We start from the raw sequence: 23654 nt of genomic DNA, 5'->3' as shown, positions 1-23654 counted from the left end.
TTAGTCAAACCGTTGTTAAGTAAATCTGGCTTCCTCATTGACTTTGCTTCTAAGAAGGTCGCAAAAGAGGATCACATGACATTAGGACACTGCAACGGTCATAAATATGAGTCAATTGCCAAGCATCTGAATTTTGATCACATGATCATGGGGATGCTACAATGGTCGTAAGTCTGAAAACTGGTCATAAATCAGGTTCGCCTGATTCGCCAATTGCGTCCCTTTCTAGACCGGGACTCATTACGCACAGTCACTCAAGCCCTCGTCATTTCCCGACTTGATTACTGCAATGCTCTCTACATGGGGCTCTCCTTGAAGTGCACCCGGAAGCTCCAACTGGTCCAAAATGCAGCCGCGTGAGTAATTATGGGAGCAACATGGCGCTCACATGTAACACCTCTTCTACGCGAGCTGCATTGGCTTCCGGTGGCCTTCTGAGTGCGCTTCAAGGTGTTGGTTCTTACCTTTAAAGTGCTCCATGGCTTAGGACCTGAGTACTTACGAGACCACCTGCTGCAACCGATAACCTCCCACCAACCAATACGCTCTCACAGAGTAGGCCTACTCATAGTACCATCATTAAAACAATGTCGTCTAGTAGTTCCAAGGGAGAGAGCCTTCTCTGTGGGGGCACCTACTCTTTGGAACAAAATACCCCCTGGAATACGAATAATCCCAGATCTTCGCACTTTCCGACGTGCCCTGAAGACCTTTCTGTTTCAACAAGCAGGGCTAGCATAAACATCTAAATTCTATGCCAAGGTCTTAGCAGATACACCAAGTTGACTCAATTTATTATTTACTGTTTATAAAAAAAATAAATAAATAAAATTATATGTATATGAAATCTTAATCTGTTCACCGCCCTGAGTCCTTCGGGAGAAGGGTGGTATAGAAATTCAATAAATAAATAAATAAATAAATAAATAAATAAATAAATAAATAAATAAATAAATGTGCCATTGCAACTTTGAACGGTCACTAAACGAACTGTTGTAAATCGAGGACTGCCTGTATGGAATATAAGATAGCCAATTTCCAGTGAACAAATGATCATTGAGAATGAATAAGAGTTTGTTGGTAGTGTCCCTAACAACCTTTTCCTCTTAATGAATAGCATGTTTTTGGCGCATTGAGAGTCTGAGAAGGGAGAACATGAAGAAATAAAAATGTTCCGTTAATGGTGTTGAAGAAACAAAAGTGAAGATGAGCAGACAGAAATCTATAGTCCTGACTGAAAATGTTTATGATTAAGAAAAAGTCAGAGAATCGAAACTTGAGTGTGGCCACCCTTCAGCAGATCAGGGCATATGCAGTTTTATCACATCAAAAAGAAAAAAAGAAAAAAGAAGAAAAGAAGTGGTACAAAACAGCTGACAAAGAAAATAAACAAAGGGACACATTCAGTGGATGAGCAACTAAAAGCAAGAAGCAATTAGAAGAAATTTTGCACCAAAGGAATCGAGAGACAGCTTTGAAATGCTCACCAAAGAAATAGGCTCTGAGCATTTATGGAGGGGAAAAAAATGAGCGACAGTGCTCAATAGGAGACAGAGAACAATTGTGTCAGCTGATGGCCAACGGCCAAGAGGAGCCCAAACAAACATATATTACCTCATGAATTGTGTTGTCTTCCAAGATTAGAGATTGTGGCTTTGAAAATTACTTTTTTTCCCCTGCTGATCCACTTAGGGACAAATAACACTGCAAAGTACAGCTACAGCTGTATCATTATGCACTCTGAAGATATAGTAAGGAAGCTCAAAGAAGAAGAAATCAGGTAAAGGATATTGTATGTAGAGAGTAATTTAAGGAATGTAGGTGACTTGGAATAAGGATAGTGAAAGAGATGTGGTAAAAATAAAAATGTACAGAAGAAAGAAATAGTTTGAATGGCCTTTGAAAGGCTAGAAGTGTGAATCCCTTTGTTTGATTATTTTTCTTTGTCAGCTCTTTTGTAGTATTACCTTTCTCTGATCTGATCAATCATCATATATTTTAATCTGCTGAAGGGTGGACACACATGGTTCTTTATTTAATGACCACTTGTTTAACAATTATTTAAACTTACAATGGCACTGATTGATTGGTAGTTATAACTAGACCTTGTACTGACAGCTGGCACAGTGTCCTTTCAATCATGTGACTATGACCCGGGTACATGGTGTCCAGTTTATAGTTATAGTTATATTGCAGCATCCCACAGTCAGGTGATTCCAATTTGAAGCTTTCCTGCTGGTTTTGCACAAGCAAAGTCTACAGGAAACCTGGCAGAAAACTGGAAGTAATGGTCATATGAGGTCCTTGCTTAACGACTCCGTGCAATTCTCACTTAATGATGGCAACCAGGACTGTTGGAACTGCCATCATTAAACAGTGTGGTCATATGATTTTTCAATTTATGATGGCATTGCTTGACAATGGAGTTTCCAGTCCCAATTTCTGTTGTTAAGTGGAGACTACAAATAGATAATGTTGGATCTGATGGAGTTCAGTGGAGAGAGAGAGGGGAGAACTGAATCTGATTAGGTTTTTAAAGCATGATGGCTGGTAGTTGAAATTAAGTTGAATTCTAGGAATTGAAGTCCACCAGTCTTAAAGTTGCCAAGGTTGGACAGCCCCCTCCCCCCGGGCTTAAAGAAAAATAAGATATATTGCTGGGCCAAGGTGGAGAGGACGAAACTCTGGATTTCAGAAGGAGCAACAGTGGAGGCCAGTGGCTTCTTGTGAGGTAGCTGTGAGGGGCTGAAGAGAGAATGTGCCACTTTATTCTTAGTGATGGGTCCTGGAAGTAAGATGCAACCAGGGATTCAACAGGCTCCCAACCTTTTAGCCTTTGAAAGCCGTTGAGACCTGACTTTTTTTTTACTGAGGCACTGGGATAGGATTGTGTAGGTAGATATAGGTAGTCCTTGACATGTGATCACAATTGGGGCCAGAATTTCCATTCTTAAGTAAGACAAGTTACGGCCAATTTTATGATTTTTTTGCTGGTGGTTAAGCAAATCACTGAAGTTTTTAAGTAAATCATCTGGTTGAGTGTGATTCTTGGATGCCTAATTAGAATGTGCTCTTCAGCTAACAAAGTTTAGTTTTGCTAATGACATCAGACTTCTTGGGACCAGCATGGTATGTCAAGGTGCTTTCTGCTCCAAAGTACCACAATAGCACACCTGCTACTTTGCTTTCCCTACAATGTTTAATAATAGCTTGCTGAAGAAGATGCTGTGTATAAGGTGCCTTGTAGCATGATGTGTGAACTCAGCTGCTGCCTGCTGTCTTCAGCATCAAATCATACAATGCCTTCCTATCGGGGTGGGTTCTACTTACCTTTATTATCAGTTCACATTGTGCCTGCGCGCGCTCTTCTGCGCATGCACAGATCACCTATGATGACATCCGGGTCAGTGGGCAGAGTCTCCTGCCGGTTTTACTACCAGTTCTTGCGAACCGGTCCGAACCGGGGGCAACCCACCACTGCTTCCTATGCATTTTTATTTTGAAATAAGTTACTACACACTGTGTTCAATGGGTTTTTATTCCACGGTTAACCGTGTTTGCGTTATCTCGGATTTCACTTTTGTGTTTTGCCAGATGTTAATCCGAACTTCCACTGTCCTTCCTCTTTCTTGGTTTCTTCTTCTGTGTTGAATATAAACTGGCCGTCTGTGCCAGAAAAATGCTAATCTTTCATGTCCATGTTGCAAGCTGATCAGTATCTAAAGCAGCTACTGAAAAGAATGTGAGGAATACAGTTGTGTTTATTGAAATGTTTTCGTGGGCTCTTGTTATAGCACTCAGCATTCCGGAGCATTCCAGCCAAGCCACTCTGCAGTTTGCTGAAGTGTCAAAGGGAGTAACTCTTGTTGTTTGCTGCCTGCTTGTTATGTCATTTAATTTCTTCTGTTTATGCACAGCTGGCCCAAGAGGGGGCTGAGAGGGAGAAAAAAATCAAAATGCCATTCCTTCCCATTCTGCTGTCCATAAAAAAACACTGCTTGAACTTTCACATCTTTGTAGTAATGATATTTTTCAGCAACAGCAGACTGTACATCCTTGGTATCCACAGAGAAACAGGGATATTGGTATTTTCTTTGTGGTTTTATTTTCTACACACAGATGTAACACCATAACCTCCAGCAAATATACATTATATGATCCTCAATGATCATATAACAATGTTCTTTCCTTCACTCCCTTATCTCCCTGATAAGCATTTGTTGGTGACATCCTGATACCGTCACATTTCCATTACTGTATGTCAGGGTTGGAGAATCTGTATCCTTCCAGATGTTTTCAGAATTGGTCATGCTAGTGGGAGCTGTTGAAATTTGTCATTTGGCAACATATGCTGGGTCACCAAGTCACCATCCCTGGGTTATTGGCAAAGCATGTGAGTTCAAGAAGGGACTACAAAAACACTCCCACAGTTTTTCCAATTTATATAATCAGAAATGAATGTGGTCTGATTTGCCTACCAACATGCCATTTGAAAAGGCTGTTGTAGCAATTGAGTGTCCACCCAGCCATTTATCTCTTACGTTGTGGGTTTTCAAGGAGTACTGTGTGTGAATAACCACAAAGCCTCTACAAGTGCTGGTTAAGCAGGGATGTGCATTTGAGTTTTCTTTGGGATGAAATGGGAGTTCAAATTATCTCTTCAAATGTTTATTTTACTTTTTAAAGTTGCTTTTAGTTATAGCTTCTAGGCCTGACCTATGACTGTAATATAATACCATTCCTCATCAAATGTTAATTGGACTTTCTCTCAAAATGACTGTAGTCCTCCATGAGCAAAATAATATATGCTCATCAGCTGCAGAAAGGTCTGAACTGGGGCTCTTCTTCCTTTGCAAGTCACAGAATTGGAAATCAGTGTGAGTCACAATTAGCAGAAGAGGGTGTGGAAGGAAGGGAACAAGAAAAACTGATAAAAATGTTCTGTTTTTTTTTTTTTGAGGGTGGGGGAGTTTACATGTTTAAAAAGTTCTATTATATCAAAGCAGCCTATATCAATATTTCCATCTATCTTGGCTAAGGTGATGTTACCCTATTAGTAATCAACTGTAGTTCTCATGATGCTCACAACCCTGTATTTCATTTATTTTTCAATTGTGGAAAAACATGGAAGAGCAAAATCCTGCCTCTTTTGTTCACTTCATATACATGGCTAGATTAAGCCTATTTCCTATGAGAAAATTGTTTGCATTTATTCATGGTTGTTTTTAATGCAAAGAATCTACACTCCCTTGACTGGGATTATCTGATCTTTTTAAAAACATGACCGCTTGCCTCTTTTCGAACAAATTTTTGTTTTACATTCCCTTCGATTCCATCTGCTTGTAAAGTCAGGCTTGTACGTGTATCTAGGTACAGCTATCTATGTATCAAGATAGGTTGATAAATGTTCATTTTCAGCTGCTTTGGCATGAAAGACACATGCTTGCTGTGAAAAAGCAGCAAGAATGATATTTCTACAGTAAATGCCAGTGGAATATTCCTTTCTTCCTTTTTTAAAAAAATGCCATATTTGGTATCAGTATCATTTTATTCACATCAAAGCAGTAAAAGAAGGTGAAAGCTTGCCTTCAAGAAGTTATGGGAGATGTAATAACGAATGGCAGCAAGAATGGTATTTGCACAAAATTGGAAAGCAGAAAAAATCCCTACAAAGGGAGAGGTAATTAAGAAAATATTGGAATGTGCAGAAATGAATAGATTGACATTGGCAATTAAAGGGAAAGAAGAGTCGGAGTATTACAATATATGGGGGAAATTTTATCAATGGATAGAAAGCAAGTATAGACAATAAATAATGCAAAAGTAAGAATTTTGGGAAGAATATGTTGTAGTGCGTTAAAATTAAATGAAAGAGGAAAGATAAATGTACGCATTAAGAAAACGATGATAAATGTTGAAAATGATCTAGGAGCCTGAATGGCGCAGCAGACTAATGCTACTGTTAAAAGGTAGTATTTAGCTTCCAGCTGCCTGCAATTACTGCAAGTTCAATTCTCACCAGGCTCAAGGTTGACTCAGCCTTCCATCCTTTCTAAGGTAGGTAAAATGAGGACCTGGTTTGTGGGGGCAATAAGCTGACTTTGTATAAATATACAAAAGTATGAAGGCTATTGCTTAACGCATTGTAAGCTGCCCTGAGTCTCTGGAGAAGGGCGGCATATAAATAAATAAATAAAAAAAAATGATGACACAAAAATGTTGTACCCAGATGATACATGGGTTGATTAATGATGTACAGGAATGATAAAAGAGATGTAATTATAAAGCAAAAAGAATTTGAAATGAAGATGTAGGTAAATAGAACACCGGGGCTGCTCAAATACCATTTTAGATTGAATTGAAAATGGAAACAACAAGGGAGTAGAAAAGGAGAGAGGAGTAGAGAGAGGGAAGGAGGGAGGTAGGGAGGAAAGAAGAGTGAGAGATAGAAGAGAGGGAAAAGGAGAGGAAGAAAAGGGAGGGGAAAGAAGAGTAGGAGAGAGGGTTAGACAGGGAGGAAGAAGAGAGGAGTAGGGGAAAGGAGAGAGGAAGTAGAAAAGAGAAGGAGAGGAGGAATGAGGAAAGTAGAAAGAGATATAAGAAGGAAGAGAAGGGAAGAGGAAGAGGAAAGGTTGTGGTAAAATAAAGGAGAGGAAATGGTAAAAGAGCAGTCCCGAATAACTAACAAATGAAAGTAAATGGATAAGATGAATGATTAATGATGAATGATGAATAAGAGACTGTACATTTAAATACGTTTATGAAAAATAAAAATAAAAAACTTTATACAAAAGAAGTTATGGAGCTTCATCAATGGAAGCTTTCAAGAAGAGACTGGACTGCCATTTGTCCAAAATGGTGTAGGTTCTCCTGCTTGGGTGGAGGATTGGACTAGATGATTTACAAGATCCCTTCCAACTCTGTTAATCTGTTAAAGATTTGTTAAAGTCGAAATATTTTTTTAAACCGTTTATGATTCCTGCTTTGTTACTCATTTAAACTGCATATTATTGTAGAAAATAATTGAATTTTCTGGAGCTCCAGAACTAACTGATCGAAAGTGCTGTGAGATTTTTTAAAAACTGGTGTGTGCTTGTGTTTGTGCACAGAAGCTGCCATAGGTAGGTAGCTATAATGAAAAATGAATCAGATTCTAAAATAAGACTTGGAACTATACTAACATATACCAGTATAACATAATATAAAAATAAATCTCACACCGGATCCCTTGGTCATTTCCTTTGAATGGAGGATACTACAATATTTGTATTGCCCTGGCCTTAACAAATGTAAGAGATAGTTCCTTCCTCACTTTGTAAAATATCTACGGAAATGTCCTTGATTTTTGTCTTGGTTTTTGTTTCCAGACTCCTCTTCCAGAGAGTGAATCAACTCTGGTGCCTGGCCACAACCTAAAGCAGGTAATAAACACGATATGTGCGCAAACAAAAAAGTATCAGCTATAATGTAACAAAGCTCACTCATTCCTTGAGTTCTAGCACCACCATCTCTAAATAGGTATCCTCTACAAAAGTTGTCCATTCCAGGCAGCTTTGGTAGTTGTAATGCCAACATCTCCAGAAGATTCCAAGTTTTGGAAGATGGACCTTTGTGCTTCATTGCAACACTACACATAGTAAAGCAGCTCAGCCAGCAATGAATTTACTAATGGAAGTCCTTCATTCAGATCTGTATTCTGCTTTGAATTTGCTAATTATCTGTTTGACACATTCTTTCTGCAGTCTGGGCGAGCTGTTCTAATTATTATGATAAATTGGTGCTTGTAGAATAATGTGATCACATGAAAATACTACCTACTTTATTCATACTATAAGAGCTGGAGACATCTCATGTTCCTTACTGATTCTATTGACCACAAGAATGTAACATTTATATTTAGGAATCCTGGTTGTTAATTCTTGATTGATGTTTTTGTTGTGAACATACAAGATTATGCAAATTCAGGTTGCACATTTTTTTGGATTCAGATTCAGAACAGGCATTTCAAAACATGGGAACACCCACATACCATCTGTTTGCATCTCCTGAAAAGCTGCTTAAATTTTACAAGTTTAATTTTTTAAAAAAAATCAAAGCTCAAATGTATTTGTTTACAACTCTGATTTTAAGTAGCTTTTCAGGAGATGCAAACACATGCCTTTGAGGTGAGATCATTTTAAAAAACACAGTTTTATAGGAATTATCTCTTTATGGCAGTCTAGTTTTTAAAATATTTTATCACCCACATGCTCCTAGGCACTTTTAAATGCACCTGTAAGACACAAGGGATCAGACTACAGGTAGTTCTTGTCTTAGGACCACAGTTGTGACTGACATTTCTGTCGTATGTTCTTGTAGTCATAAGTTGATTCATACCAAATTTTACAACCATTTTTATGGCAATTATTAAGCAAATCACTGCAGTCGTTAAGTCAATCACATGATCATTAACCAAATCCAGCTTTCCCAATGGGTGTTTTTATGCCACTTTTTCCCAGAAATTGGCAACTAGTCATAAATGCAAGCTAGCAGTAGTCAAGCACCCAAATTGTGATCACTGACTGTGGGAGTGTTGCGATGATTGTTAAGTGTGAGTGTAGATCATAAGTCACTTTTTCCAAGGCTGTCATAACCTTGAACTGTAATTAAACAAATGGTTGCAAGCCAAGGACCGCCTAACAATGGCTACGAAGCATGATGGGTTATGGAACACCCATGTGAATCGGAGGCAGGGTGAGTTGTAATACCCTTTATTGAGTGATATGAATGGGAAGATGATATGTAGATAGGCCATCTCCGTTCTGGGAGTACAGTTCTAGAGCTTAGGGTTGCTTTTCTCACTTTTTAAAAAAAAGAAATTATTTTTATTTGTATAAAAAATGCTGTTCTATATATTTGCAAAGTGTTTATCAACATAGTGCAAGTGTTTCTGCTAATGCTTTGGTTAGAGATGACTTCTTAAAGCATGGCTAGCAGCTCTGTCCTCTTGCCCAAATTAGTATTCACTGACATTTGAATAGCCGGAAGATGAGATCAAGTACAATAGCCCCTCTTACATTTTATTTTGCAGGCTTCCTCCAACAAAATTCGGAGAGCAGGAAGGCTCCTCTGTGCACACTTGATAGTCATGTATCCAGATTTAATCCGCGACCATAAGCATCACCTCCGACTTCACAGGTATGTATACATGTGGGCCCCTGGAGCAAGAAATTAAAAGCAACTGGCACTTCTGTCCCCCCCCCCATCCCTCATGGGCTAGGTTGAAAATGAGGTACAGGTAAATGACATTACTGTTTTCGCTGAAGATTTTATGAGTGCCTTCACGAGCAAAATATCCAGGGATATGTTACATGAGAACAATGAGGCTTCTGAGTGTAGATTTGCACAAGTCTGGAACTCTTTCCTTGACAGTATTCGGTTTCCATTGAATTAACTGTTCTAGAAGAAAAACCTTGCAGAATCTTTTACAATAATTGTTTGTTTCAGCAATCATTAAGTAGCCACATGACTGACTGACTGACTGACTGACTATATCTATCTATCTATCTATCTATCTATCTATCTATCTATCTATCTATCTATTATCTATCTATCATCCATCCATCTATCTATCTATCTATCTATCTATCTATCTATCTATCTATCTATCTATCTTGCCGGGTCTCTGGCCGGTGTATGACTTATGAGGGCATTTATATGCATTCATTTTTACCGATACATATAAATTGGCTTTATTATATGGATAATGAAACAAACACAATGTTAAAAAATTGTGATACTTATGTAGTTATTTACCAAGCACATCTAAATTATATGACAGTAACCAAAATATTTTTACAAGGCATGTCACAAGGCACCCCTATTGTTTGAAAATTGAAAGTTGAAAAATGTGACATGCCCTAAAATTGGATATGCATGTATCCAAAACCATATGAAAGTGGTTTTATACTACATGTTCTCATATAAATGTCAGTTAATGAACCCTGAGTGATTTGAATTCCATTGATTAGAGTTCCCTGATTACAGATGAAACAAAATTAGAATTTTAGGTTTTCAAGATATCTAACGTTGTTTAATCCATGATTAAAGAATGGATTTTATTAAGGAATACAAGTCTATTGACATTGGAGGGTCATGATTTACAACTGGGTTGGCATGCCTTTTTATGGTACGGGAAACAAAGGATACATGGATATTTCCAAAGGCATTATGTAAGAAATGGTTTGCTATCAGTGTGGGAGAGAGTGAAAGAAAAACATTAGTTGAATATTCCAATGTGGCTTTCTACAATAGAAGCAGTGACATATCCAAATATTGTGAACATGGGGAATATTGTTAGATATAAAGACATTTTGACAGATTGGGGAGAACTGAAACAAAAACAAGAACTAGAGAGTCAAGGAATTGAGATAGATTGGTATACAAGACTGCAAATACAATCAAGATATGAAGCAGATTGTAGGCAATATGGCTTTAACTTGGGGAAATCAGAACTGGATGAAATATTGACAGGAACAGATGAGAAAATGATTAAGAAATTATATAATTATTTATTGCATATTAGACTAGAAGATGAAGAAGTAAAAGAAACAAGGACAGCATGGGCAAAGAATTTTGGATACACCATAGAATTGGACAAATGGCAACAACTTTGGGAAAGGAATTATAAATTAACAATGGCAACAGCCTATAAAGAAAACCTGTATAAGATGTTTTATAGATGGCATATGCCACCAGAAAGATTAGCTAAGACGTTTAAAGATAAATCAGCTAAGTGTTGGAAATGTCATCAGTTGCTGGGATCATACTATCATATGTGGTGGTTGTGTAAAGAAGCAAAACAATATTGGGTGAAAATACAAACATGGTTAGAGGGAATATTGCAGCAACATATAGATTAAAACCAGAGATATTCTTATTGGGAATTTTACCAGAGAATTATAGCAAAGAAGATACGTATTTGATTATTCATATAATAACAGCGGCTAGAATTGTATTTGCACAAAACCTGAAAGCAGATAAAATTCCGTTGGAAGGAGATATTATAAAGAAAATTTTAGAATGTGCAGAAATAAATAGATTAACATTAGAGAATAAAAGATAAAGAGGAGTCGATGTAATTCAAGACATGGGATAAATTTTATGATTGGTTAGAAAAGAAATATGAATAAGGACATAGAGATAAAATAGAGAGCGAATAGATGGGTGAAAACAATTAGAAAAATAGATACCCAGATGATGCCAAGTAAAAGGAGAAGGGGGGGGGTGGTAAAAGGGAAAAAAGTGAGATATTATAAAATGTATGCAAATGATGAAATAAAAATAAATAATAATTGAATAAGAAATTGAAATGAGTATAAAGATAATTAGAAAATTGGGGCTGCTCAAATACCACTTTAGATTGAACTGAAAAGGGAAACAACAGGAGAGAGACGAAGGAGTAGAGAGAGAGGAAGGGAAAAGAGAGGAGACGAGACGAGAGGAGAAAGAAGAAAGGGAAAAGGAGAGGAAGAAAAGGGAGGGGAAAGAGGAGTAGAGAAGAAGGTTAGAAGGGGGGAAGAAGCGAGGAGTGGGGGAAGAGAAGGGGAAGTAGGAAAGAGAAGGAGAGGAAGAATGAAGGAAGTAGGAGGAGAAACGGGAAGAGAAGGGGAGGAGAAGAAGAAAGGTTGCAGTAAGGGTAAAGGGTAGAAGAGCAGCCCCGAAAAAGTAAAAATGAAAAATGAAAGTTAAAAGAAAAGATGAATGAAAAATGATGGAAATGACTGTACATGTAAATGTGTTTATGAAAAATAAAAATAAAAAACTTTAAAAAAAAAGATACCTAACTTTGGACTTTTTGGGAGTGTGGAGTAGGGTGCTGCCTGCAGAATTCTGGTAGTTGAAGTCCATGCATCTTAAAGGTCTCAAGGTTGAGAAATCCTGGAATAATGTGACACTCTTATGTTTTTATACTTCCATTCCTGGTAAAGCCAAATCTATCTAATTTAAGATGTTGATTCCATAGTGGATACTTCTCGGAAAACTATTGCTTAATGCAAGAAGTCTTCTCTTCTATTGCTTCCCAGCATGTTACCTCTGATCTGGGAGTCAAAAACTACAGCTTTTGCCAACTTATGGGAGCAAATTTCTCAGTTAAATAATGTCTGGAATTCTTCTAAGGGACCTAACCAGGAAGCTTCAGTAACATACCTGTTTTCTGTCCTGTCCCAACAATGGATGGAAGACAGTTCTATCTGTTCTGTGGGCGTGGCCTGGTGGGCGTGGTGTGGCTTGGTGGGCGTGGCTTGGTGTGTGTGGCAGAGGAAGGATACTGCAAAATCTCTATTCCCTCCCCACTCCGGGGGAAGGATACTGCAAAATCCCCATTCCCACCCCACTCTGGGGCCAGCCAGAGATGGTATTTGCCAATTCTCCGAACTACTCAAAATTTCCGCTACCGGTTCTCCAGAACCTGTCAGAACCTGCTGGATTTCACCCCTGATGGAAGGGGACAGTAGCATCAATAACAAACCATGATGATCTCATCTAAAGTGGAGGGGCATGAAGCTGTGCACAAACACAAGTATAATCATTATTTTATTCAGCTCCAAAGAACTCCTATGCTCATAGAGGAGAGATTTCTTTAATAAGGTGATCCCTGCATTTTCCGAACATTTATTTAGAGGTCCATGAGAGCAGAAAATGTGAGGAACATTAACCTGGAGCTTTATCAGTGAACAATCCTACCTGGAATTTGAAGCATGCCCTCTTAGTTACCTTGATCTCAAAAACGACTTGGAAATCACTGTCGTTTTGTGTTTCTTTCAGGCAGTGTTGTTCTGGGAAGGAACTGGTAGACGCACTTCTTAGTGCAGGGCTTTCGGTGCAGACCCGCAGCCAGGCCCTTGGGCTTTGTCAAGTGTTGATGGATGAAGGAGTACTGGCTCATGGTAAGTGTCACTTTCCGCGTGAGGAAAAAAGCATGGCAGTTTGCAAAATACTCCTATCTGCATTGCTTTTGGCTAAACTCCTATTCTTTGACTCTCTCATTGATTATTTTTTTTAAAAAACAACAATCTAATGATATTTATTGGAAATGTAATATTCTCACCCTTCATGCCCAGGGTTTATTTTTAATCACTATTTGAGATCTTTTGAGAACTTTGGTTTATGCTCCTAGTCTCAATACAATTCCTAGTGGGGAATTCTACATTTATTTATTACAGGTAGCCCTTGACTTATAGCTACAATCGAGCCACAGTTTTCTGTTGCTAAGCGAGGCAGGTTGTTGAGTAAATTTTGCCCCATTTTACAACCTTTCTTGCCACAGTTGTTAAGTGAATCACTGCAGTTGTTAATGTTAGTCACAAGGTTGTTAAGTGAATCTGGCTTCCCCATTGACTTTGGTTGTCAGAAGGTCACGAAAGGGGATCACGTGACTCCGGGACACTGCGACCGTCATAAATACGAGTCAGTTTGCCAAGTGTCTGAATTTTGATCACGTGACCCTGGGAATGCTGCAATGGTTGTAAGCATGAAAAACAGGTCATGTCATTTTTTTCAGTGCTGTTGTAACTTTTGAGCGATCACTAAATGAGCTGTTGTAAGTCGAGGACTACCTTATTGTATTTTAAATTAATAAGAAAAAAAATAATAAACAATAATAGTGATAGTGATATCTACATTGTCAAAGAGAAAAAAACACACATAAAAAGTGCTATAACAAACAAGTGGAAAAAATATACAGCCAAAAGTAATATATGTCTTTTATAACCGTCAACAGTTAAAATTTTATATTTTTATTTCACCAACACTGGCATAGTAATATGATGTTAAGAAATAAAAGAACGTTGTCTGCAAATAAAGCCAATTTGTGCTCAAGTGTTATGTACTACTCTGTATATCTCTCTGTGTTAACAGCCCACATCAAGGGTTCCCACGCAGATATTAAAAAGCGTGGGTGAAAGTGGACATTTTTGTCTGGTTTGCCCCGAATAGTAGAAAAGTAGGAGAAAGCATGCCATTAACTTTTAGGTATAAGGAATTCATATAATGTCTTAATCCATTTTAAATCTCCCCTTTTTAAATGTAAATTTTAATTTGTTTTTAAATTATGGGGTATTTTAAATTTGTCTCAGACAAATTATTTAATTCGTTTTTATTCTATTTTAAACTTTTGTATTTATGTATTTTATTTTGTGGCTATTCACCGCCCTGAGTCCTTCGGGAGGAGGGCGGTATAGAAATGTAATAAAATGAATAAATAAATAAATAAATGATTTCCAAAGGAAATCTAAATCTATCTAGCGCAGCAAACCTATTCTTTTTATGTTTTCTTTCTTTCCTCCTTTGAGAAACTGGTCTATTTTGTTTCTACTCTTTGTTTTCTTTGTTAGCGAGATGTTAGCAAAATTTTTGTAAAGCAAACAAATAACAAAGTATCCCTGAACATGATCCAAAGAGACACGGATGCACTCATTTTGCTGAAGCTAAACAGATGTAATCCATCAGTTCCTGGGGTGGAAGGCCAGTCGGACAATCCTGGGTCTGGATTGTTGAATTCTGTGGAAGGAAGGCAAGGTGCAAAATGGAATCCAGTCTGTAAATGAAAAGAAACGGGGTCTCCAGCAGTGTTTTTCAATCATGGGAACTTAAAAATGTGTGGGCTTCAACTCCCAGAATTCCACAGCCAGCATGCTCTTAATGTTCCCAAGGTTGAAAAACACTTCCTCAGAATCTTGACTTTTGTGAGAAATTATGTGATTGGTTGGTTGCTTGATTGGTTGGTCTGGCAGTGGGGTCACAAAGCCAGTTACCTATCTTACTGTGACATCAATCTCTTCCCTACTAAGACTAAGTAAGAGATACATGCTGGCCTGTCATAAATAAATGCCTTGCCTCTGACCCAGAGCTGGAAGCAGGGGGGCTGGACAAGCCAGCCCCCAAGGTCCACCCTAGCCCAATAACCCCTCCTTACCTTAGCCACGCCCCGGGGGTACTTAAGGGTCAGCCATGCGGTCCTGCTGCAGTTCCAGACTTGTACCTGTAACGATAAGATGTATGATCAATAAACAATAATTGATTTACTAAGAACTTGTCTATGGAGTTATTGGGCACGATCCTCGAACACAATTAACAATATGGTAGCAGAGGATGGTTGGATAGCCCAATCCTGATACTCCACAGCATGCAAGGGACCACGACAGACAGGGTGAATACCAGAGCATTCACCAAGAAGATGGCAGAACGACCTGCTCAACCCGAAACCACGCAAGGAGAGGCACCCGAGAAGAGCGGCCTACTCCACCACCCATCCACCCCGGCCAGGAGCAACGAGGGGTGGACGAAGCACGAAACCTCAAAGGAAGAGATGCACGACATAAAAGGAAAACTCCTCGAGCTGATAGATTCGTCGCAAAGCAACAACGACCTCATCGCGGAACTCCGAAGCCTGATCAAAGGCTGCGAAGCAGCGAGTGAGGAAGATGAGGACGAATCCGATTACAGCGAAGGAGACCCGGTAAGGGAAAATTTCCCCCACCAAAAACCTACCGCAAAGGCCGAAGGAGACTTCGCGCCCTTTTCACGGCGGCCATCTTGGAAGACGGCGTCATCAAAAATGGCCGACCATCCACCAATAGACTCCCGAGATTTAAACTCCATGGCGGGAATCGGGGCCTACTCAAAAACTACCGACCAAAAATATCACGAAAAACAAAAAAGCCCAAAACCCAAACCTACAGACTCGCCTACCGAGCCCGAGGTCAATAAAGCCATCGAACTAATCGCCGCGGCCCTAGGGGACAAGGTGAAAATACCAACCGTACACCCCGGTGCCAGGCCAAAAAACAAAAGGGACCCCAACGCGACGTGGGCCGGCGCCGACGCCCACCCCGGGAAGGCAGCCACCATCGCGTGGACCCAGGACCACCCAGAGCCCCTAAGGGACCCACCCGCAAAAACGGGACACCAAGGGCGATGGGATTACTCACCGGACCGACGACCGGGACCAGATCCGTGGACCGCGAGGCCATCCGCAGGCAGAGGACGTCCATCGGCGGGCAGGGGGATTGGCCCGACACCCACAGGCGGCACCCGCGCGAGACCGGGCCGACCGGGACCATTCGCGGCCCCAACGGGATTCCCAGCGTCCATCGGCGATCCTCACCACTCTCCGAGGCTCCAGGCGACGATCCGCGACGATCCCGAACAGGCAAGGCCAACCGGAGAGGAGCTGAAGGCCCATCCGGAAGATTGGGGCCTTCATCCGGGAGCAGCATGGACGAGCTCCTCACTCCACGACGACTGGGGAGAAATGAACCTCACGCATGCGCAGCACGCCCCTGTAAGAGAAACGGAACAGGACATAGAGCTACACCGACGCAGACACATAGAGACAAGTCAGTTCAGACTTGCCACAGTCGTTCCTCTGCCTTATTGCGAGTATCCTTATGTGAGGAACCATGGACAGCGACATAATGTAAGTAATTTAACTTACAATTCAGGGAATTTACCCAGTGATTTTCCTAGACTGAGGCTAGATGGGGAGAATTTCCTGGACTGGAATCAACAGCTCCAGGGCACCCTACTTAAGGAAGACCTGCTATCTATGGTTACTGACCCCCCAGAAAAACCCTGGACTTTTGAACTGGATTGCATCCACCACAAAGCTTACTGCATTGTCATTGCTAGCATTACCCCCAGTATTTACCCCAGTATTGGTCACCACCTGACTGCATTAGAGATAATACAGAGAATGCACAAACTGTTTTACTGCCAAAGTATTGCCAGCACCACCAGGCTATCCAGGGAATTTTATGCCACAAAACTCAAGGCAGGGACACCCATGAGCGAGCATTTACTATCACTAAATAATACTAGGACCCAGCTGACACAAAGGGGGGAGGTCATAAGCGAGAGGACCATGATAAGTATCATAGTGAATTCCCTAGACCCCAGTTGGGACACCTTTATTACGCAGATAGACAACCTAGGGACAGGGAGGCTCTCACTTGACTTACTAACGAGTAAACTAATATCAGAGGATTGCATCAGAAAGGAACGCTCCCTAAGCCGCAGGGAGCAAAGACCCAGCAGAAAGGTTGAGCCACAGGGCAGGAGCCAGGGCAACACAGAGTGCTATATATGTGGGTCAAGAAACCATTACAAGAGGGACTGCCCTAAAAATACAGGGGACAGGATGCATAGGAGAGATAGACTAGAACAAAGGACCAGGCACACTAGCGGACGCTCACCAGAGGCCAGGCACAGGCGTAGGGATTCACCTAGCCCTAGAGACAGGAGAGACCACAGGGACAGTTCCAGGGAAAGCCACACCGGATCCCTATATGGCATAGGGGACCAAGCACAACACGTAGGTCAAGGCAGGGAGGAAGGCACATGGCTGCTGGACTCAGGAGCCACAAACCACACCACACATGATCGCAACCTACTAACCTCTTTCACGGGAGAAAGTTTTGTAGTGAAAGTGGCTAACCAGAATAACGTGCAAGTAACAGGCAAAGGTAATGCGTACGTACCAGGGATAGGTATGGTACGGGGAGTACTTCTAGTGCCAAATATACCATATAATATCCTTGCCACCCTAAAACTAAGCAAGGATAACAATGTCGAGGTGATTTTCAAAGAAGGAAAGGCACAGGTAACCAGAGGGGGTAAAGGGATAGGGAAAGTAATAGTCTGTGGGGAACTACCATTCTTCCACCCAACCAAGAGCACACAGCCAGAAGTGAACAACCACCAAGGGGTTAGCCCCAATAGCACAGGCAACGCAAGTAAGGAAGTAGAGGGGGTTGAGCTCACACACATCACTGATGAACCCAGTAAACGGGGGACACCTAGGAATGAGAAACCCATGATAGGGAAACCAATGCATGACAACTGTGCTCACCTATTGCACAGGAAACTAGGACACATTAGTTTCCCCGTAGTGCAGAAAATGTTGGAATGTTCTGAAGGTGTAAAAATAAAGGATTGTGAGAACTATCTCGAGTGTTCTATTTGTAAGGGCTCCAAATTAAAAACCAAACCAAGGCCCAAGAAGTCAGTACGCACAACTAATTCGATTTTCCAACTTGTACATATGGACCTAGTTGGGCCACTAAGGCCCTCCATCAAGTACAGGAAGAGGTACTTCCTGACCATAGTGGATGACTTTAGCCGCTATGGCTTCGTGTACACCCTAAAACACAAAAGTGAGGTTTTTCAAAAATTTAAGGAATTCTATGCAAGGGTAGAGACACAACACAACACCAAAATCAGACAAATAATGACAGACCGGGGGTCCGAATTCTTATCAAGCGACTTCTCGCGATGGTTAAAAGCACGCGGGATGGTCCACTACACGACTTCTCCATTTTCCGCTTTTCAAAATGGCGTGGCGGAACGAAAAAACGGAACGCTACAGACCATGATGAGATGCGCACTAGATGATGCCGGCCTAGGGCAGCATTTCTGGTCCGAAGCACTCATTTATTCGAACTATACTCTAAATAGACTGTGGTCCAGCGTACTAAATAAAACCCCATATGAATTAATGTACCAAAGGAAACCACAGGTGTCACACTTACACATATTCGGGGTTACAGCAGATGTACATATACCCAAGCAACTCAGGCGTAAGGGAGACAGGGTATCCAGGAGGCTGAGGTTCATGGGCTATGAACCGGGGACGAAGGGATACAGGTTCATAGACAACAGCAACAATTTCGTGATATCACGAACAGCTGTTTTTCACGAAAACGCTAACTGGTCTAAAATACACCTCAACGAGGTGTCCCTTAACAAGGACGGACCAGGGGATGATCAAAAGGAAATGAAACACCAAGCAGGGAGGGACACTGAACAGAGGAAAAACAAACCCAGGGGACAGGAAATACCAGTGAAGGGATGGAAGGAAAACCACCCGATCATTAAAGTAGACTCACTCACCGAGAGAGAAGCTAGATACATGCATGACACAGAGACACCTCCTGACAGACCAGTCAGGACAAACAGGGGCAAAAGGCCAGAAAGGTTAGGGGACTACATACTATCCCTACATAATAACCAACTAACCCCCAACACATATGAGGACGTACTGAGGTTGCCAAATGAGGAGAGAGAAAAATGGGAACAAGCCATGGAAAGGGAAATGGATAGCTTGAGGGAGCTAAAAGTGTACACTCCCTCTAAAGTCCCAACAGGAAAGACAACCATAGGCACTAGGTGGGTCTACAAGGTTAAAACCCTAGAGGGAAACAAAGCGCTCTACAAAGCAAGGCTGGTGGCTCAGGGATTCGCCCAGAAATACCCTGATGACTACACGGAAACGTATTCCCCCACGGTCAGGGCCGAGAGCGTGAAGTGTGCACTCGTAATCGCATCACTGCTAGGGCTAGAAGTGCACCAGTTCGACGTGCAAACCGCTTACCTGCACGCTGAACTCGACAAAGAGATATACGTGAGAGCGCCACCCAGCCAAAGCACCAAAAAGGGAGAAACCTGGATTTTAAACCGAAGCTTGTATGGACTCAAACAATCAGGGAAACGTTGGTATGAGTGCCTATCCAAGACATTAAAATCCATGGGGTTCTCAGCCACTTCAGCCGACAACTGCTTCTTCACCAAGAAGTCAGACAACTCCCTCGAATATGTTTTGATATACGTAGACGATATATTGTATATCGGTGATCAAGCCAGCAAATGTAATAATTTCGCCAATGAGCTAGGAAAACATTTTACATTAAAAGTATTGGGCAAGGTAGACAAATACTTGGGGGTGCAGATCACGAAAACAAGCAAGGGCTTTCAGCTGTCACAGAAGGATAAAATTTTGGAACTAGTTCATAAATGCAACATGGCAAGCGCCAAGGGGTGTGAAACGCCAATGCAACCAGATTTCTTAAAGGACATGTATAATGAGGCTGAGGCGTTCAAGGACAACACATTATACAGATCCACCATAGGCTCCCTACTATACATTGCAAACTGGACCAGGCCAGACATCGCCCTGCCAGTTAACTTGCTGTCAAGACATGTGGGTAAGCCCACTGTGTACCACTGGGAGGCCATCAAAAGGGTATTAAGGTATCTAAAGCAAACCTCCGAGGCTTGCCTGTCATTAGAGCCCGAGAACACCACAACACCCACACTCACGTGTTACGCTGACGCTGACTGGGCTGGGGACGTGAAGTGCAGAAGGAGTACCTCAGGTTACATATTTTTTCTGAACAACAGCCCAGTTCATTGGTACACAGGCAAGCAAGACCTGGTAGCCACATCTACCACGGAGGCCGAATATATCTGCTTGTCCAAAGCCGCCAACAACCTGGTCTGGTTTGATGACCTGCTCGCTGACATATGGGCCGAGCCAAGCTACCCCATCATCATGCACGAGGACAACAAAGCTGCCATGGAAATATCTAAGGCCGAAGCGGTGGGTCAAAGGTCGAGGCATATCGACATAAAGTACAAGCACGTCAGACAGTTCGCGAACATAGGATTTGTGAAGGTTATACATTGTGACACGGAAGAGCAGACAGCAGACATTCTAACAAAGCCATTGCAAAATAAACAGCACACGTATCTCACATCAAAATTAGGCGTCCTACTGAAAAGGACACCTCAGGTACACACCACGCAAAAACATCTCGGCCAGGCATTTAGAGGGGGTTTTGTCATAAATAAATGCCTTGCCTCTGACCCAGAGCTGGAAGCAGGGGGGCTGGACAAGCCAGCCCCCAAGGTCCACCCTAGCCCAATAACCCCTCCTTACCTTAGCCACGCCCCGGGGGTACTTAAGGGTCAGCCATGCGGTCCTGCTGCAGTTCCAGACTTGTACCTGTAACGATAAGATGTATGATCAATAAACAATAATTGATTTACTAAGAACTTGTCTATGGAGTTATTGGGCACGATCCTCGAACACAATTAACATGGCCATCAATCCAGCACTCAGTTTTTTCTCATCTGCCTCAAGGGAGCTTGCTTTGATCATCTCTTGAGGTAGGCTCTGATTTCTCTACAGTATAGCATTGAAGAGCATTTGAACAGGTATCACTCAGCCCAGTCTTAAATGTTCTTTTGCTCACTGAGCCTTTAACACCCCCCCCCCCCCGAGTTAGATTTATAAATGGGGCAGTACTGCCCAAATCTCCAGATCAGACATGTATTCCTACCTTTGGTTTCCTGGAATCCATAATTTGATTCCCGTTCTCTATCATGACTGTGAATTCCAGAGATAAAACAAAGCTATAAGGCAAAGGGTTGTGCAGTAATTTGCATTTAAAAGAGAAAAGGTATTATGGAATGTATTTGCACCGCTTGGCAATCTATTGAAGAAGCTGTGATGGTCTCATTCATGAACCCACAACAATGTGCTCTCCCTCATGGAAAAAATATCCATAGAAAGCTCTCTCTCTCTCTCCCTCCCTCTCTCCCTCTCCCTCCCTCTCTCTCTCTCTCTCCCTCTCCCTCTCCCCACTCTCTCATAAAAATTAATACAAACCAAGCTCAAAAAAAAAGGGAAAGTAAAGAAAAAAAAAACAAAGCAAGACAAGAAAAAGAAAAAAGAAAAAAATATATGTAAAGACTTGACTTCCAATCTTATTCACAAGTATAAACAAGTTTGGAAGCTCTTCACTCTGTATAAGTTTACAAACAGATATATCTTCTTCCCATAAGCCATTGCTTATCTATAAGTAAATCCACAAGACATCAACTTTTCAGCTCTGATGTCAGCCAAAAGTCTGTAAAGGGCTGCCAGAACTTTACAAAAAATCTTTTTTTAAAATCTTGATCAAAATCAATTTCATATTGTTTCCTTTTGTTTCTGAAAATCATAATCTTTAGTGCTTTCAAATATTGTTGTGGGATTTTATCTCTTCAATTCTTCTTTGTCCCTTTGCATCGGCTTCTTTGAGGCTTTAAAAAGCCTCTTTTGTAAATCTAATAAAAAGACATTATTCAGGTTTATAAACTTGGTTTATCATTTGCATTTCACTTTTAATTTTTAAAACTTCATTCAGCTTCTTTTGCTATCCAGTAAAGAGTCCCTATTTGAGTCATTCTCTTGTCATTTGTATGTCCACTTTAAATGTGTTCTTTATCTTGTTATCTGCATTTTTGTCCAATATTTCAGACTCCATTATTTTTATATCAAACAAGATTTTTTTCACATTCTATCATTCCTTCATTTATATCCTTTAAAACCTATTGAAGCAGACAACACTACTGATATTGATATTGTGGCTACTAATTTCTGACCCATTCTTCAATCTTCTTTAATATTTCAAATGTTACAGTGTTTTATTTTGTAGATCTCAATCTTAATCAAAAACCAAAAGCAGAAAGGTTTTTTTTTCCTTTCTGCCTGGAATTTTTAGTCCTGTCTAGCATCCAATTTATTACTTTTTTTATAAAATAATTTTTATTGAGTATTTTACATTTTAAAACCAAACATACAATAGCAAAAAAAATCAAATTTAAATCATAAGATCTCTAAATCTATTATGACTTAACAATAGACAAAATAATTCTGGTTCCCATGAAAATCTCTTTATTTTATATAGCTAGTTCTAACATTTTATAGTAAAAGTTTTGGTGTTCCAATTTTTTTGGATTCTTAATTTGTTTATGGCTTTCTTGGCTCAAATTCTTATTTAGCTTTTTGCTATTTATTTCATATTCTTTTAAGTTCTTAAACGTATGGTTACTTTTTCTTCTGTGGAGAAATGAAGATAAACTCACCAGGTGGCAAGGTATCTACTAGCCTTAAAAAAACTAAGTAGGCAATCTCCGTAATTTATTAGAAGCGAGGTTAGTAAACTGAATGTCTTTTAAATGGCTCTGTTGTGGTTGTGAGCTTCATTATTGATCTCTTTGTTTCCTGGCACTCAGACCCATGTTAGACCACTGTCTTGTAATTTCATGAGCAGTTGTCCAGAGCGCATGTGGGTGATCTCCCATCCTCTCCTTATCTGAAGAGATTTGGAAAAATTGGTCTAGTCATTCAGTCTGTTTTGTGTTAATTTTTGTGTTGTGTTAATCTTCTCTGGTCTCCCGGAGACATATTTAGCTCACCATGCCTCCACTGGAAGTCCCTCCCACAGCCTTCCTTTCATTGTAGTGCTGTAACAAAGCTGGTAGTGTTCCTGCAAGCAGAAAGCAACCCAGGTTATTTTTAAATCAGAAATTGGTTTTTTCGTAGCCTGGGGTAGCCTGGGAAAAAACAGTTCTATTTATAGAGATCTTACTGTGTATGATAACTGTTTTTTTTCCCTTGATTGATTTGGAAAGAGTTCATTTGCATTGCCAGAAAACCCAACAGAAAGGTTTTAATTTGGCCCTATTTGTAGCTTTTTCTGTTTCATGCCATGTATTTGTTATCTGTGTACTGGACCCACCTTCTGATTAATGCCTCATTTCTGGAGGAGGTATTCTGCCTGCTTTGAGGGAAACAGTAGTTTGCACCTTCCTAAGAGCCCATCCTTGGATCCAGTCATTTTGACAACTTTTGTGAATGCTGCAACCTTCCCTTTTCACGAAAGTCTGGCAGGCCCAGAGTTAAGTGGATTATCTGGAGTCTTCAGTTAGGGTTCAGACTGGGTTATGGTACTGAGATGCCATTGGTCACACTGGCTGATGATTTCTGGAAGCCCAGGATGGGAGTGGTA

At 40.7% G+C, this 23654-nt stretch overlaps 1 protein-coding gene across 1 annotated transcript in view; it reads left to right on the top strand.

Moving 5' to 3' along the window:
* Positions 1 to 23654, top strand: part of RAPGEF3 (Rap guanine nucleotide exchange factor 3) — a 77423-nt gene that overhangs the window by 19902 nt on the left and 33867 nt on the right. Inside the window, exons 3-5 of the mRNA XM_070935003.1 lie at positions 7368 to 7421; positions 9071 to 9177; positions 12808 to 12929. Coding sequence (XP_070791104.1) covers positions 7368 to 7421; positions 9071 to 9177; positions 12808 to 12929 — 283 coding nt within the window. The remainder of the gene's footprint in view (positions 1 to 7367; positions 7422 to 9070; positions 9178 to 12807; positions 12930 to 23654) is intronic.

The sequence above is a fragment of the Pituophis catenifer genome, unplaced genomic scaffold (genome assembly GCF_029215685.1).
Source record: "Pituophis catenifer annectens isolate HBS135680 unplaced genomic scaffold, rPitCat1.0.hap2 SCAF_2, whole genome shotgun sequence".
NCBI lineage: Eukaryota > Metazoa > Chordata > Lepidosauria > Squamata > Colubridae > Pituophis > Pituophis catenifer.
Note: the sequence above shows the minus strand (reverse complement) of the source record. Positions and strands in the feature narration are given on the sequence as shown.